The sequence below is a fragment of the Stegastes partitus genome, unplaced genomic scaffold, assembly GCF_000690725.1.
Source record: "Stegastes partitus isolate 25-593 unplaced genomic scaffold, Stegastes_partitus-1.0.2 Scaffold764, whole genome shotgun sequence".
NCBI lineage: Eukaryota > Metazoa > Chordata > Actinopteri > Pomacentridae > Stegastes > Stegastes partitus.
Window position 1 is genome coordinate 226,744 of NW_007578495.1, and position 10,101 is coordinate 236,844.

The 10,101-nt window shown below is 39.6% G+C and overlaps 2 protein-coding genes across 2 annotated transcripts; one reads left to right on the forward strand and one right to left on the reverse strand.

Moving 5' to 3' along the window:
- Positions 1-1,964: 1,964 nt before the first annotated feature.
- xpa (xeroderma pigmentosum, complementation group A) lies at positions 1,965-6,690 on the forward strand. The gene is made up of 5 exons (XM_008291821.1): positions 1,965-2,371; positions 2,451-2,556; positions 3,339-3,504; positions 5,220-5,337; positions 5,421-6,690. The coding sequence occupies exons 1-5, from the start codon at positions 2,089-2,091 to the stop codon at positions 5,573-5,575; spliced, it is 828 nt and encodes a 275-aa protein (XP_008290043.1). The 5' UTR covers positions 1,965-2,088; the 3' UTR covers positions 5,576-6,690.
- Positions 6,691-7,606: 916 nt separating this feature from the next.
- On the reverse strand, positions 7,607-9,792 carry LOC103364651 (ecto-ADP-ribosyltransferase 4-like). The gene is made up of 3 exons (XM_008291822.1): positions 9,732-9,792; positions 9,419-9,502; positions 7,607-8,607 (listed from the first exon to the last, which is right to left on the reverse strand). Exons 2-3 carry the CDS (start codon positions 9,491-9,493, stop codon positions 7,720-7,722), a joined length of 963 nt encoding a protein of 320 aa, XP_008290044.1. The 5' UTR covers positions 9,494-9,502; positions 9,732-9,792; the 3' UTR covers positions 7,607-7,719.
- Positions 9,793-10,101: the final 309 nt, after the last annotated feature.

The following is a 10,101-nucleotide window of genomic DNA, read 5'->3' on the forward strand; positions in this document are numbered from 1 at the left end:
CCCCCGACTGACCGATTAAACTCAACCACAGTACATCTGCTGCTTTGGATCCAGACTGCGGTATAGATGCTTTAAATCTTAGGGAGCGCTTTAAAAAGTCAGCTCACTTTACCTCTCAAGCCTCCTCATAACACCGATCAGATTTGCAGTGTCATCTATCCGGCTGGCATCTGCTTTACTTTGATACAAGCCTCTTACAGAAGCATGTGTGGCCGGCTGCCACGATCAGCGGGACGCAACAGGGATTAACTTGATACGTGAGGACAGCAAATAAAGGACGTAATCACCTGTCTACTTTATATCTGCATCCGTGACCTCTGAGGACATTTGCTGACTACACTGTACCTGTCTGCCAACCAAACAAGCAAGCAAGCAGCGGTCTCAGATGAGTTCACATGTCTTTAGCAAGCGCCTGTGTCAGTCATTTTCTCCTGTGAAAATGTCACAATGAGTCCTCTGAACTCTTAATATTACATGAATGAAAAGGAAAAAATGTGGAAGTGAAGTAAAACCCTCCCCCCACTGCGAGTTTTGAATGTTTTAGCTGGACACATGCAGCTACAAGTAAAGATAAAGCCTTTTATGGACGGTTATGGTATTTTTAAAAAATGCTTATTAACAGTGGATGTTCTGATGATGAGTCATACTAACTTTACACTTTGCATAAATAGCTTTAGACTCTTTTCTCTAAGTAAGACCAACACAGAATGGCACTGTATAGCTAACTACTTCTAACCAAGGAAGATAAACTAGGTAGTCCAGATGTTCTTTGCCTTATCTACATTTTGTAGCTCCTCCTCGAGGGTCCTGATGTGTTTCAAGGTTTCAGATGAAATATCACCCAATAGCATATGCTGGATCTGCCCCAGGGTTGCCAAGTTTGACATGAGAACATACACAAAGACACCTCCAATGGAAGGCATCCATCTGCTTGAGCAGAGAGAAGCGACCCTGTGTACACTTTAACTATCTCCTTCAAAACAACCATAAGCTCTGCTTCAAGCTCCTTCTGGATTACAGAGAAAACAACAACAACAACAAATAACAGGAAACTAATCATCCAACGACTTTATGCGACTTCTGTCAGGTTAATGCTCTAAAGGCTAAAAAATGAACTGTTAGATTTTTTGCATTCTGTCAGAGCGTGGTCATATGATTTGTTGTGTTGATCTAAGCTGAAAACTGTGATATTTCATTGTTATCCTAAACATCTCTCTTTTTTTAAATGCCAAAAATAAACAGTTTGCTTTCATCAGATTCTGAATAAACAAAAAATTCTGCACTAATCTGTGCAACTGTGAAGCTATGACTAACTCAGCTGTGACTAACAGTGATGTGACAAAAATTCAGAGAGTTTTCAGGTAACCTGGGTTGAACTGCAGGCCGTGTCCTGACCCCAGGAGCAGGGAGGAGTCAGGTAAGGCCAATGAAAAATGCAAGAAGTAAAATGTCTACAGTATGTAGAACCCCCTAATTTCTTAACATCTTAAGAGCATTCTCAGTGTAAAAAAAACAGGGAAGCTAAACTAGATCTTATGTAATCAGTGCAACTTAATGATTCTCTTTTAACTTCAGAGTTAATAGCAAAGATCTTCGGACATTTGTATAATTATTTTTTAATGGAAACTCCTTCTTTCTTTTTTTTTTTCAATTTTTGTCAAATAAAAAAAAATCTAAGAAATTCAGCTTTTGATTGTCAGTTTAAAAAAAAAAAAAAAAAGAAAGAAAGAAGAAGAAGAATTATGGAATTATAACTTCTTCTTCTACTTTTTTTTAGAGAACAGTTTACTCTATTTCCAGCCATGGTTGCTCTGTTTCCATATAGGTGCAGAAATTTATTATTATTTAAAAAAAAAAAGACTACTTCTTGTCAAGTGGCACATCATTAGCTGGTAATTCACGCTGTGGACCGACAGGTGGCAGCAAAGCTTCTGCGACACTTCAGTTTAATTAAAGGAGACGAAGAAGACGACACCGGAAGCACGGAGCTGTCACTTTTGTAACAGTCCAACGCCGCTGTTTGTATGGAACCAAACCGAGCTAAACACGGAGTTGTAATTTTACTCGTCGCTCTGTTTAAGCAGCAGCATGGAGCCTCCAGAGTCAGTCGGAGTGGACGCTGCTGCCCCCGGCCCAGAGCAGAGCCCCAAGCCGGAGCTTTCTGCGGCGATGCGGGCTAAGATCGAGAGGAACCGGCAGCGGGCGTTGATGCTCCGACAAGCCCGACTCGCGAGTCGCCCTTTGTCCGCAGTGGACGGCGCTACTTCGGCCAAAGTTTCCAAAACCATTGACTCCGGTGCCGGCTTCTTCATCGAGGAGGAGGAGGACGGAGAGGCGGAGCAGCAGGCCAGGAAGGTGGTGCACCAGCCAGGTGTGTGTCCCCGACCACAGTGTTTGTGTTTGTCTGCATCCATGCTGGGTTTTCAGTACTATGTGTGTTGTGGTTCCAGCTCCAGTGATTGAACCAGATTACCTGCTGTGTGATGACTGTCAGAAACCCTTCATGGACTCCTACCTCAGCAACAGCTTTGACCTGTCAGTGTGTGACAAGTGCAGGTAAACACAGCTGCAGGTTATAGGTCAAATGAATACCTTTACAGTCACAGAAACTCACCAGCACCATCTTTGTTATTCATCTGTCAGTGGATCAGGGCATCTCTTAAAGCTCCCACATGTGGAAAATCTATATTTATTGTTTTTTTTGTGGTTGTTATTAATTTGAAGTTGTAAAGTAAAAGCTTTAAAGATGTGAAGATGTTGACTTCTGCCTTTCCTCAAGCTGAGTTTGTGGTAAAATGAACCATCTGTGCAGTGTTTTGAGCTGTAACACTGAAAAACACACTGTAGGGACCTGTGAGACTTACATTAAATTGCTGAAAAGCAGCACAATATGGAACTTTAAGTTGCACCATGTCCTCATTATTATGTGGCAGTGCACCCACAGCTCCTATGCATTAGATAGATTAGATTAGATAGAACTTTATTGATCCCTTTGGTAGGGTACCTCAGGGAAATTGTTGCACGATCCCTTTATTTAAACTTCTGGGCCAGTATTCAGCATTTTTTGGTTTTGTATGCATAAACGTTTATATGCATGTACATGCATTTTAGAAGATTAATAAGTGCTTCATTGAATTAAAAAATAAACTTTTCGATTAGTACAAGATAAGTCCAATATAACGCCTCTAACTATTCGACTTCAACATGTAATTTTCTGGCCATTTTTTAGCCTCAAATCCTTTCTCATGTAACCTTCACAGTTTTTTTTGTTTTTGTTTTAATAATTCTATGATTTAAAATTACTCAGACGGATGAAGACGATTTTTTTTTCTTTTCAGAAATAACGACGAGAAACACAAGCTGATCTCCAGAACGGAGGCCAAGCAGCGCTACCTGCTGAAAGACTGCGATCTGGACAAGAGAGAGCCTCCTCTCAGGTTCATACTGAAGAAGAACCCTCATAACCCGCGATGGGGAGACATGAAACTCTACCTCCAGCTACAGGTGTGTGTGTGTGTGTGTGTGTGTGTGTGTGTGTGTGTGGATAGAACAGAATCTTTATTGTCATTGTAACAAGTACAACGAAATTAAAAAGTGCCAAACCAACAGTGCAACATTCATGTCAAAATAAAACAAAGACTGTAAGAACTGTAAAAGAGTAATTAAAAAGAAATATATATCTAATAAAAAAGTAATTACAGATACGCAAACACACACCCAAACATCCATCTTTTAATTATATGTGTGTGTGTGTGTGTGTGGATAGTGGGGTTCACATAAATGTCCCTGTATTGACTAATATCAACATTTAGCAGAGATTATGACATTGTTACGTTCCTGCTTTCAAGACGCAAACAGTAACATAACACTAACCATCAATTAAGGAAGAACTCACAGGCGGAATGGATGGCAGCGAAGAAAAAAGCTTTTATTTACAAGTTTTTGAATTAATGAACGAACAAAACCAAGGATTCAAAAATGTGGGGGAATGGTCAACTGTGGGGTCGTGCCAAATAAGAGAAATAAAATCTAACAAAACAGGGCCTGACTCAGATCTTTCTGGAAAGAAAGAAAAGGAAAACAAAAGGCGTGGCTATCTTATCTACTAATGATGGAAAAACAAATAGTGGCACCGACCCATAACCTAGTGCAGTAACAAAAGTCAACTACGTGTGCAAGTGTACAGGGTGCCCAATCTTACCTCAGTTGTTCACCTTCCCACCACAAGTCAATCATCTGTTCTTCAAGGGGCTCACAAGTGGCAGAAGCAGGAACTCACAGGTGTAGCCAGTCTTCCAAATACCACCTGCAAGAGAGAGGTGGAGGGAGACACACACACACACACACACACACACACACACACACACAAACCTTCCACTCTACATGTAGCAATATGCTTATGTTTTTTTTTATATTCTAAAAGGCTCCTTTGACTGAAGGTCAAAGAATCCAGACCACTCATTGTGATCCAAAATGTACTATTTTTACTTTAAATAACATGTAGCTCCTGTAAACACTAAACTATGCAATACCGGCTAAATATTACAATTCAGTAAAAAAAGGTGCAGATGAGTTAATATCACTTTACACCACATACAGCATACATAAATATATACATACATTTATTGTTAAGTTTACTCTTTTTTGTTTGTTTTTTTTAGTAAATTCATGCATAAATACGTAATGGAATTTAAAATAAATATGCATTTTATAATGAGAAATAAATAATTGAATTCAAAAATGTTATTTGTAGTTTTTTAGTCATTTAGCTTCTCCTTTTAGCTTTATCATTCGTGTTTTCTGTGACACTTGGGGTCCTTTGTTTCTAAAACGAGATAAAAAAGCAAAAATTAAATGTGGAATGTAATAATCTCTCTGATTTCCCTTGTTGCATGATACGTTATGATTTCATTTAATTAATACTCGGTCACTATTTTCACGACTATTGTGACCCTCTACATCAGAATGTATTAGAAAAAACAACATATAACCTATCTAGCAGTAATCATGTCAATTAGTGATCAAAAACAAGCCTCACTTTGCAGTTAAGTTTATTAATTGTTTAAATAAAATTCTGTAAGATCAATAAATGTGTGAAGATACAAAAAAAACATTTAAAAAGCATGATGATTGATTCATGAACACTTCTGATTAGTGATGAAATGATTAATAAATGCATAACTAAGTCTATCTGACATGTCTTTGTGTGTGTTCTTCAGGTGGAGAAGAGATGTCTGGAGGTTTGGGGTTCAGAGGAGGCTCTAGAGGAAGCCAAAGAGACGAGGGAGGAGAACAGAGAGGTGCAGAAACAAAAACGCTTCAACAAGAAGGTCAAAGGTTGGTTTTCCTGTTGGGCCAAAATCCTCATTCGCAAAAACCGCCGACACTGTGCAGTGATTAACATCAAGTGTGTGTGTCAGAGCTGCGCAGGGCAGTGAGGAGCAGCATGTGGACCAAAAACACCAGCGCTCACCAGCATCAGTACGGACCAGAGGAGATGGTGGATCCAGAGGAGGACCTCTACAAGAAAACCTGCACCACCTGCGGTCATGAACTCACCTACGAGAAGATGTAGACTCTCACACACTGACTGTTACAGACTCAGTCGACTCGGACAAGATGTTTGGTGCTTCTTCAGGTAACCACACTTCTCCCAAACCAAGTAGTGTTTCTTTTTTTTCCTCTTGTTAATTAATGAAAACACTCCTTCCTGATCACATCCAAGGGGCCAAAATCATGTGAAGGTTCAGTAATCAGTTCTATTTTGAAATGCTGTTACTCACATCAACTCATCTCAAAATTGCTGTAGATATTTTTAGCTCTAACTTTTTGCAGATTGCTTGCAACATTTCTTCCTCTCAGAATTCGGCAAATAGAGGAAGGCACGGTAGTGAAACTTGAAAATACTGTCTTGCGTAAAACAGTGAATTGTGGGAATGAAATGACTGAAGTAGATACTAGCAATTAGGAGAAAAAGAAGAAAAATGTAAATTTAGAAAAAGGGGATTCCTTTATAGTATTTCATGTTGTTTCTTACAGATGTGTTTGCCATCATATTCCATGCCGAAATCTTACAGCTCACATCACCTGTAGTGGCCTTATACATTTTTACTGTTTTGGGTTACAAGTCTTGTGACTGTGGCGCAAAACAAGACACAACTTCTGCCGTTTTAACTGAATAAAAACTGCAGATCCACAAACATCACTAACCCGTCCAGGTCATGTTACATTTCTGTCTGTGCTGGATCAACACATAAACTTGTGCACCGTGATCTCAGGCGAGTTGCCAACTATGTCTGCTGCAAAAGTAGTGACTTTAGTGGATTAATGGATTTCTATCTTGTCTTCCAAAGTACAGTCCAAAACTATTTATCATCAAATATCATTAGACGAATATATTCTAGTGCACAGACCTCAGCTCGGCCTCTTGTTGCTGTGAAATGGCTCAAATATGTGACACCAGACTGATTTTCTTGTGGATGACATTTGATACCATCAGCTGTTAGGAAGTCGGCCGTTATAATCCAGAAATTTCCCGTGGTGATGTTGAAGAAGTGGTGCAGTTGTTTTGGAAAGACAATAATGAGATTTCAAATCAACATGTTTACATGTTTGTACATTTTTTTTCTGTGTTGATGAAATGTTTTGTCACATTGAAGTTCAAATAATAAATGAATTATTGAGTAAATGTTGAAATCGAAGAGACTGATTGAAGTGAAATAAGCAGAGAGTGAGATTGATTTTAATCAGCTCCAAATACTGAGAGGTATAAGTTGATAGATCTGCAGAGGAACAGAGGAGCGTAGAGTTGTGGTAAGTGAATCGATACTCATGATGTTGTCAGTCAGCCTCGCTTTACTTCTCTTTTTATGCCTAATTTTGTTTCGCACGGTTCTTTCTCCAAGGAAGCGTAGGGGAAATTGGCAGTTGTGAGCCTGTTTTCAGCCAGATGTGCTGCTTCTTCTCACGCCATTCATCACAAATGTAGTGTAGAGATGTATTCTTAAAATCAACTCAGCTAGCTTTTGCAATTTTTTTTGTACAAGGTGCACATTTCTAAGTAAAACACTTGAGCTTTTGAAGCTATTTTTCTGCCTTGTTTGTAAAGCTGTTGCATATTAAACGGGTTTCTGAGCTTTTTTGCAGAAAAGTAGCACAAACCATAAAACACGCCTATTTTTTTAATGACATGCTGTTCCATATATTTCGTTCTTTTCTCTTGAAAGCTGAGAAAGTGTTGTTGAATGTGAGAACCCAACAAAAGTGTGCTTATGAGTAAATTTAGCTACACGAGCAAAAAGCAAGTGAGTCAAAGAAGTGTTTAAACCAGATTAATATTGTGCCTAAATTCTTCAACACTTTGCAATATTTAGCATCTTTTATTCTGTAGGATCATAAACTTTGTACTTCAGCTTATACGGCATTGTGGGTAAAAAGTAATCCGCTACAATTTCATGAACATGCAGTGGACTTTATCTGCAGGGGAGCATCATGTGATATCATCTACAGGCAAAGAATCAGCTGCTGAAAGGATTTGGTGGGGAGATTATTCAGTCAGCTTCTGTTTCCAAGTCAAGAATGAACATTTAGTTTCAGTAAAAACAATGCTTTAATGAATTTACAGTGAAACATAGTAAATGTGTTGACATGTGGACTGCAGATTATAATGACAGTAGTTACAAAAATGACTTTAAGTTATAGTGTTACAGGCGTTATCTTTTAAAGGTCCACAGCCTGGCAGTTGAGACTGCTGTAAACCCCAGCAGTCTCCAGCTGGTAGTAATTATCACAGTTCAAATGATTCTCTCCTGAATTGTCAACCGAGACGATATTGAACATCTCATACGGAGGAATCAGAACTTCATCCTCGTCCGAGTCGAACTCTGAGTAGGACTTGAGGTAGGCGCCGTAACATGTGCGAATCTCAAAGCAGGTCCTCCGTCCAAACTGGTGCAAGTCCTCGTTGAGGGAGCTGGAAGCGAAGGAGCCGAAGCGGATGATTTGCCCAGGTTCCCCGCTGAAGACCAGTTTGCTTCTGCGGTACGTGGTGTAGCAGCTCCTTTGGTTGAGCTTCAGGAGCCTGATGGCGTCAGACAGCAGGAAGTGCAGGGCGTGAAATTCAAACGAGGTTTTGTAGGAGGTCTTGCCCTTGCGGACGGCTCGGTTTAGGTCGTCGTAGGCCCCCGCTGTGTAGGCACACAGAGCCCTGAAGTGATCCCAGGACAGCAGATCATAGGCGTCCTTATTCTTCATGGCTTTAACTGCACAAAGTGTTGTGTATGTGCTGCGTAGACCTTCCCTGGTGCTTCTGGGGAGGAACTGACGTTTCACCTTGATGAGCATCTTCTCGGAGCAGCCGTAGTACATGTCGTCAACAGAGTCTGGAGACGAGCTCAGGGGGATTCTGAAGAGAACGGACAGAGCAGAGGAACTGGAGGACTTCAGTGAGATGTTTGTGGTTTTCTCCTCGACAGCCTGGCTGGAGATATTCTGAGACTTCATGGCATCTTCAAGGGCAAGATAGGGAGCCGTAGTAGCTTCCTGCTGAGAAGGCCTCCCAGAATCCACATCTGAAGCTTTCGGAGGGACGGTTTCCTGTTCAGGCAACTGCAAGAGCAATTAGAAAGCGCAGTTTGTAGTAAACGAAAAGGGCATTGAATAGACTGGTGTCAATGAAAAGAGGAGTCATCTCATAAATCTGCTGAGGTCAGGTCATGAACTTCTGTTTTTTCCTGGAAATTTAAAGTGTTTTCAGCAACATCAGTGAAGTTGATTTCTAGGCTGAAAAATTAACAAAAGGATTCAACATTTGCCACCAGGAATTTCTCCTTTGCAGAATACAGAAAGCATTAAGTGATCCTCCACCAATGTAGTGTTGCACAGACAGACTAGAAGAATAAGTAGGGAAGGCCAAGATGGAGCCTGACTTTTTGTTCCTAGTGTGCTTCAAGCCCTAAAACAATATACAGAGATTTAAAACCGAATTGCTGACATGCACTCTGAGAAATTGAGAGTTGTATGACCACATATTAAACAATAAATTAACATATGTCATTTATTACAGGACAAAACCTCGGTCATCAGCTAGCAGCACATTTTCAGTTAGTTTATGGATTCATTTTACATTTGCAGTCTTTATACTGTATATTTACCATCAATTAGCAGAAATTGTGCTTTGTTTTACTGTAAATACACAAAAAGATAAAAGCAAATGTCAATTTACCCCCAAAAAAAGATATATTAACCATCAAATGGCAGATAAATGTTGTTGTTTTTTTACTGTTGAGACATTCTCAACTGCATTTATTTATTTAAAGTGTAATTTCTACTGTCAATAAACCATTAAAAAATAGAACATTTGTAGTTTTTTTTTAATATATAGCCACTAAGTGCTGAGTGAGAGTATCTGTCATCTTACCGTCTTTGCATTTAGAGGTTTTGTCTTTACACAGAGGCAGCAGATGAGAACAAATAACATGTTATTCTTCGACATGATGCTCAACTGTAAGAAAAGGAAAAACATATAGAACCAGTTAGTGCAATTTTGCTCATTTATGATTTACAAATCACTTCCTCAATCATCTGTAATGATGAGAGTCAGATCTTAAGTCGAGAAGCATTTAAAAAAAACAAAAAACAACTTAATATCCCTAACTTTATTACAGGATAGGAATATTATCAAAGCACTCAAAATGACAAATCCAAACATGATTAAATGTGTTTGGTTTTACCTGATAGAAGTGCTGCAGGTGGTGAAGCCGTCAGAGCCAGTTAGCGTGAAGTCTTCTGTACAGATGATGCCAGTCGTCTTTTCTTATATCAGAGCTGCTGTGGGTGTGTTTGAGGGAGGGGTGCGGCACAAAAGTCATCTCATCCGTTCAAAAATCTGCTCATGTAATCACTAAGGGAATCCCCAGATTTTATATAAAGTAGCCAGTAAGACAAGATTTTTTTTGTTTGTTTCATCAACTTTAAAAACTGGATTTTCCTTTTTAGGTTATAAAGAGTTCATATGTATCTGCCCGCTGGTGGTTTTGGTTTCATTTTCCCACCTTTTGAAATATGGGCTGCAAGGTATATGGTGGTTAGCACCATTGCCTC

What these genes read in the sequence shown, in the direction of transcription:
- xpa (XM_008291821.1), top strand. Translation starts at nt 2,089, where the DNA reads ATGGAGCCTCCAGAGTCAGTCGGAGTGGACGCTGCTGCCCCCGGCCCA. An exon ending in GAAGGTGGTGCACCAGCCAG is followed by an intron (nt 2,372 to 2,450) that starts GTGTGTGTCCCC and finishes TTGTGGTTCCAG; the next exon opens with CTCCAGTGATTGAACCAGAT. An exon ending in CTTCAACAAGAAGGTCAAAG is followed by an intron (nt 5,338 to 5,420) that starts GTTGGTTTTCCT and finishes TGTGTGTGTCAG; the next exon opens with AGCTGCGCAGGGCAGTGAGG.
- LOC103364651 (XM_008291822.1), bottom strand. Translation starts at nt 9,493, where the DNA reads ATGTCGAAGAATAACATGTTATTTGTTCTCATCTGCTGCCTCTGTGTA. An exon ending in AACCTCTAAATGCAAAGACG is followed by an intron (nt 8,608 to 9,418) that starts GTAAGATGACAG and finishes TTGCTCTTGCAG; the next exon opens with TTGCCTGAACAGGAAACCGT.